Here is a 7,007-nt window from a genome sequence, read left to right on the forward strand (position 1 = left end):
TCTTATAGAAATGCTTTAATAGTTCTATTTTACATTCACCAAGCCCTTCACTGCAGTCGTTCAGTGTTCTCTGTCAAGCTGTGCCTGACATGTTCAGACGATGCCAGAGACGGAGGCGTGAGTGCAGACTGCCCGAGCGGCGCTGGCGAACTCGGCGCCCGTGTACCCGTGTTCGCACAGGTTCATCACCGGCTGAAGGACGCGCAGCGCATAAGGATTCTGGAAAGGAAACAACGAGGTATCATGCCCGTGTTATTTCTCCGTATCTGAATAAGGGGAAATAGCACAGAGATCCCAGACACACCTCCACCCCCACCCACCTCCCCCAGGTTGAAGCAATGCCGGTGGAAAGCCTCGACGGATTCCTCGTAACACAGCCAGCGAGTGACGGTGTGATGTCGATCGCTCATCATTCGGGTCGCCGCGTCCTCGCTTCCCGTCACACTCAGCGCCACCCGGTGCATGGTCTCAGTCACCCACGTGCGGTTCTGCGAAATTGTAAGATTATTATCATTTTTTTTCAAACGCTGAAAAGGATATTTGAGTTCAGATCTAAAAGCGAGATACACACACGCACACACACACACAAAAAAAAAAAAAAAAAAAAAAAAAACAGGGTGGAAGTCTAAACATACTATAGGAAACCTGAGCATCTGAGAATCATAAATAAAGATTTAAAAAAATGGTTTATGCTCATAAGAATTGGGGGCATACGACTAATAAAGGCATACGAAAAGTGTAATCCACGACCTGATGGAGCTGGACCATTTGTTGGGCCCAATAACTGGCTTCCGTCTCGTTCTGGGCGGCGTCCATGCGCCCCTGGATGATGGCGACAGATACGTTGGTGCTGTCGATCGACGTTTTCTGGGTTCAAACAGAATTACGAGAGGATTCCTTACTTTATGAACACATGTTAATATACATAACCCACAAATATTCACATTTAGCTTTAAAAAATACAGAAAGTTTGAATGTACTTCTTACATAACACCAGTTACTAACGCCGAATGTTCTGTTTTCAATATCAGATATAATAAACGCATTTTGCACCCACCAAACAAGGATCATTGAAGGTCGGGAAAGGACCGAAGTCGCTCAGCTCCGCCTCTTTGCTGCCGAGGAAGTTGGACGCCATTTCCTGGGCCATCGTCTTGTCCCCCCACTGCATCACGTGGGAGACGTTGACTTCTTTCTTCACCAGATGGAACTGCTTCTCCAGACTCTCCTTCGTGATATCCTCCTGCGGCGACGGAAGGGTTTGGTTTTTGGTTTAGGTCGAAGTCGTATGACTAGTTGAGGATACTTCCCTTGATCCTTTTAAAAGATATGTATTTATTTAACTATTTATATGTTAATTTCAGATTGCGCGAATTGTACAGGAATGACTATATCCGGCCTGCGTGGAAAATATACAGTCAGCATTTATGGTATTTATAAACACATCTTTCATTAGGTCATTACGGCACCACATCTGCACTGTCACTGTAGCAGCTTTTGTCCATGACATACATCGAAGTGCTTCATTGCCCTCCCTATTGACCCGATCTGGCAGCAAGAGACCTTTTTCTTTTCCCTAAAACCAAACCTCTGCTTCAGCGAACTACGATTCGAGTGTTTCAGAAATGAAGGAAATAGCTGAGCGTTTGAGACGATCAAAACAAGAAGACCTTCCGGACTTCTTTATCAGAGGAAGAGCAGATTCCAGGTCGGATGCAGAAGGGTGATGGATATATCATAGCGGAAATTAAATTAAATAATCTAATATTAATCTCATAATCTACTAACCACACCCTGCATATAAATAATATATAGACAAACAGCGACTCAGTTTAATGGGGTCTGCTGATATCCCTCACCCTGTCCGTGTCCTCCATCCACTTGATGCTGAACACGTCTCCGAGGAAGGTGTGGAGGTGCTCGTCCATGTAGCAGGCGTAGGACGGTTGCGTTGCGTTGGCAGCCGACAGAGCATACACTTGGTCGAAGGAGGAGGAGAGTAGGGTAAGAAAGATGTGGTGCTATGGGTATTTCCACTTTTTTTAGATGCTAAAATTAGTTTGGCAAATATACGTCGGTGAGACGTGTACCCGGGGAAATGTTATGAATATTCGTTACAGCTTTTACATAGATAACACCAGTTTAAAGCTATTCTGTTTGAAACGAAAATATTTAACTTTAGTACGGAAATCATATAGCAACTTGAAAGCGAAAAACATGGACGAAGGTGAATTTTTTTTTTTTTTATTAGGTAAGGAATTTTCTAATAGATTGCAGAGAGAGTGACATTTATGAGAAAACTAAAGACATGCGTTTGCGTTCTTACCGTCAATGTCATCAGGAAGAAGATTTTGGAACATCGAACCAGACTCACATGACTCGAGATAAATCACCATCTTGAAAAGATCATTAAGATTCCTTAAAAGTGTATCGGAAGAAGTGAAAAATTAACTGCATTTGTGTTTTCATTTACAGAGAAACAGGAAATTCAGAAGCTCGATTATTTTTGCATAAAAGTAAAACAAAAGATGTTTGAAAAAAATAGTAACGCAGGATCTATAAGACAATTCCGTTAACATAAATATCAACGAATATTAAGCGATCGCGACGGCCCTCTACCGACCTCCTTGTACTGCTTGTTGCGATGCATGGCCAGGATGGCGTCGGAGAAGTTTCGAGCGTGGAGGAAGCTGCGCGGGAACCCGAAGATGCCGGGCGCCCCGTGGTCTACCAGGTTGACGAACACGCGGTCGTTGGGGCCGCTCTTGAGGACCTTCCCGGACCCGACGCCCTGGAGTCCTGCAGCGTCGCCGCTAAGGACCTTCAGGAAGTTTTCAGGAGTGACATCCATGCCGGTGTAGTCCTTGGGGACGCCCTCGTACACGTTGGGTCCGTCGGGCCGGTTGATGACCACGCCGGGCTTCGGGTTCCTGAGAGTTTGTGTGAGACGTCCGAGCTATTATTACGAATCTTCCACTCTTTCTAAGGCAAGAAAGGTAACAGCCTCAACATTATTAAATCTAGTGAATGACTGCAACTTACGCCCTGCTGTTGGCGATGTCGTCCTCCATCATGACGATGATGTGGTCGTCCGGGACGCCGTGCTGGTGGAGGATCTGATAGGCGTGACACACGTCCGCCTGAGGGCAAGGGTCACTTCGTTACTCGTCAGTAATTAAGTCTTTCCAATGAGGTATGGGAATGAGCATAGCTTAACAACCAGTAATTCATATACCAATCAGTTGATTTTCCTACCTAAAACCCTACTTCGCTAGATGGAGGGATAGATATATTCTCATCTGCAGGTCAACTAATAAGCTTCGGAGACCTACTTGGTGGCGGTAATTCATCCACGTTGCGGAGCCGGCCACCAGCACCGCCCACAGCTCCCCTTGACCATCGGTATTTAGCACGTGGGACCCGCAGAGGGCCACCGCACTCGCCACTGCCAGGACTGCCACCCACCTCATCTGTGTGGTTCACTGCAACGGTAAAGTTTCTTGAGGGTGATCTTCAGATCCCGGCAAAAGTCAGAATTTCCGATTGTTTTCCTGTGAATAAACGGCAATAGATTTCATCGTTCGTTTTTAAAGCGTTTTTACAAACAAATGAGGTTGTACAAACGCGGCAAAACAGTTGGCGTAAATTATTTGATCGGAACTTGAACTGAAATCAGTATCTTTCTCTAAACCCATAATAAATGTTAAAAGTAAGTCAAACAAATAGTTATGACGAGGCCAGAGTGGAGTGTGTCACAGATGGAACCAAAAGGTAAACAAATCATGGCACGTTTGATGTCCTGGGATCTAATGAGGTCGGCGACCAGCAGCGGTGCTATAAATCGCATCCAGAGGGCTCATTTCCTACGGGCATTATGAAGGACTTTCGCCACTCTCACATCAGTCCATAAAGACTAATATGTGCGATTCGGCCTCAGAGCAGGCGCAGATTTAGAGACATGAGGATAGAACGAGGAGGGACAGCTGCCAAGCGGCCTTCCCTCGACACGGCACAAATGGGCGTAGGTGCTGGGGGTATAGGCAGGGGTGTGGATGAGTGATGGCGGGAGGGGGGTGAGGTTGGGGGAAGCGGGGGAAGGGACTTTTTAGTTTTTCTTCTTAGAGTGACTCACTGGGATTTAAAGGAATCAGAAGTGTGGGAGTCATCATCATCCTCGTCATTGTTATCATCATTCTTATTATTATCATCATTCTTATCATTATCAACATTACTATTATCATTCTCATTTTCATTATCATTATCGTTTTGGTTATCATTATTAATACTATTATCATCATTATTATCATTATTTTTGATATCCTCATATCTACTGTTGTTATTATCATTATTATCATTATCATTATTAGTAGTAACAGTAGTAGTATCATTATGATTATTATTATCATTACTATTATTATTATTATTATTATTATTATTATCATCATTATCATTATTACTATGATAATAATAATATCAATAATAATAATAACAATAATAATAATAACAATAATAATAATTGTTATTATTATCATTATCATAATTTTTATTATCATTATTGTCATGATAACGACGAAGATTATGAATATTATTACTATTGTTATTATTATTATCATTATTATTAGTAGTAGTACGATTACTACTAGTATCATCATCATTACTATTATTATTATTATAATTATGGTGATAATTACTATCCTTATCGTCATTATTATTGTTATTATCATCCCCATTATCATTGTTATCATCACCAATGTTATTATCATCATTATTATTATTGTTATCATTATCATCATTACTATTATTGTTATCATTATCATCATTATTATCATTGCTACTAGTACAGTGCCATCCATGATGAGCCATCAACATACAAGCAAATAGACAATGAATTATTTGCTGGTTTAAAATTATATTAATAGCTCCATTGTCACTGAATCAATTATAGCAACATTATCATAAATGCCAATAATTGACATTCTGCATTGTCGTCTTTTGCAGTATTCCATGACATAAAAAAGAAACTAAAATATCTGTGACACTAGCTAACCTGTAAATTCCTCACGAAATCTTGATCACAACTAATGGACGAGAACGGGTAGGGGCGCTATAAAGATATCAGATTCCCATACATAACCGGAATTATCTCTCGTGTCTATTTCGTTCCGGCTGGTTTCCCAGGCGACAGTTCACACGCACCGCAGCGTCGCGTCCCACAGATAGGGAACACTTGGCACTTTTTGGTATGCATATATGTACTGTATATATGTGCATATATATATGTATATATATATGTGTATATATATATGTATACACATATATAATATATATACACATACACATATATGTACACACGCACGCACACACAAACACGCATACATATGTATAAGTATATATATGTAGATATACACATTAGATACATACATATTATATATATACATATACATACACATACACACACACACACAAATATATTTATATATATAAATATATATATATATATATATATATATATATATATATATATATGCATATATATATGTATATATATATATTTATATATATTTAGATAGATAGATATATACATATATCTTTATACATATAAGTATATATATACTTATAGATAATTACAACATATACAAATTACATACACACACACATATATATACATATACATATGTGCATATATATGTACTTATATATATAAATATATATATGTATGTATGCAAATATGTATGTTTGTATATATATATATATGCATTTATATATAAATATATTTGCATATATATATGTATTTATAAATACACATATATGTATTAATATATACATATAAATAATACATACATATATATTTATATATTTGTACATATATATGTATGTATATATATATATATATATATATATATATATATATATATATATATACGTACACACACACACACACACACTTATATGTATATATATATATATATATATATATATATATATATATATATATATATATATACATATACGCATACATGTACATATTTGTATTTATATGTTTATACATATTTGAGTATATATACACATATGCGTGTGTGTGTGGAGGGGGGTGTATGCACGCACACCAGAATGTTTAATATATATATATATATATATATATATTTACACAGACAGACAGACAGACAGACAGACAGACAGACAGACAGACAAAGGAATGAGTAACTCCTTATAGTACCCGTGTGAACAGAAAATACCTAAATCAATTATACTACTGCATGATAAAACTCTCAATCCGAATATACATATTTCTTCATCGATAATACCACGTGACAATTCAGTAAAATTGTAGGCAGAGAAATAATGATAAACCTGTTATTTAACCATAAATTGTCAGTAAACACTCCCCCAAGCAGAAGAAAATTGTACTTTTTAATCTTAGTTATAAATAAACCTACAATTTAAGAAAGCAACTGTAAACACATATTTATTATTATATGATGTACTCTACATGACTCTAGAGACTTCATCAAACATATGATAAACAAGGTATTAATAAATATCTTAAGACCAATGTAAATACAAAATATATGTTGGTTTCGAACAGTGAAGTAAGTATGTAAGTCAGCAGTAAATACAAATATATTCATTTTTTAAATTCACTAACCATTAAAAACTTATATGATTGAATTATTTTGGATAATATAAGAATACTAAATAATTAATTGCAAAGAACTTATTTGAAATAGTATTATAGATTAAAATCTGAAGAGAAAATGAAAAAGCAACAACACAACAACGACAGGAACGAAAATAAAGACTTAATTTATTTTTGTTTTTTCGTGAACTAATTAAATGACTAATTAATGCAGATATGTACAGCTTGATTTTACGGATGATGCTTATATCTTGGCTTTATTGCAATCATCGTAAAAAAACATAATATTGGCTAATGAGTGGCCCAACATTTATCCCACCGCTGCTAACACTGTGGCTCATGGTTACTAGGTTATTAAATATATTTGAAA

At 37.3% G+C, this 7,007-nt stretch overlaps 1 protein-coding gene across 2 annotated transcripts; it reads right to left on the reverse strand.

The window, feature by feature from the left end:
- Positions 1-5,161, reverse strand: LOC125041965 (legumain-like). Of its 2 annotated transcripts, XM_047637404.1 has the most exons (10): positions 5,048-5,161; positions 3,333-3,482; positions 3,043-3,140; positions 2,624-2,930; positions 2,327-2,396; positions 1,860-1,978; positions 1,058-1,243; positions 751-867; positions 321-488; positions 1-219 (listed from the first exon to the last, which is right to left on the reverse strand). In XM_047637404.1, exons 2-10 carry the CDS (start codon positions 3,468-3,470, stop codon positions 94-96), a joined length of 1,329 nt encoding a protein of 442 aa, XP_047493360.1. In that variant the 5' UTR covers positions 3,471-3,482; positions 5,048-5,161; the 3' UTR covers positions 1-93. The 2 variants fall into 2 exon arrangements, with proteins under 2 accessions (XP_047493360.1, XP_047493361.1); XM_047637405.1 differs by lacking the exon at positions 5,048-5,161 and having other exon boundaries at positions 3,333-3,718.
- Positions 5,162-7,007: the final 1,846 nt, after the last annotated feature.

This window comes from Penaeus chinensis, chromosome 31 (genome assembly GCF_019202785.1).
Source record: "Penaeus chinensis breed Huanghai No. 1 chromosome 31, ASM1920278v2, whole genome shotgun sequence".
In the NCBI taxonomy this organism is placed as follows: Eukaryota; Metazoa; Arthropoda; class Malacostraca; order Decapoda; family Penaeidae; genus Penaeus; species Penaeus chinensis.

What these genes read in the sequence shown, in the direction of transcription:
- LOC125041965 (XM_047637404.1), bottom strand. Translation starts at nt 3,470, where the DNA reads ATGAGGTGGGTGGCAGTCCTGGCAGTGGCGAGTGCGGTGGCCCTCTGC. An exon ending in GACATCGCCAACAGCAGGGC is followed by an intron (nt 2,931 to 3,042) that starts GTAAGTTGCAGT and finishes ACAAACTCTCAG; the next exon opens with GAACCCGAAGCCCGGCGTGG. An exon ending in TCTTCCTGATGACATTGACG is followed by an intron (nt 1,979 to 2,326) that starts GTAAGAACGCAA and finishes CCTTCGACCAAG; the next exon opens with TGTATGCTCTGTCGGCTGCC.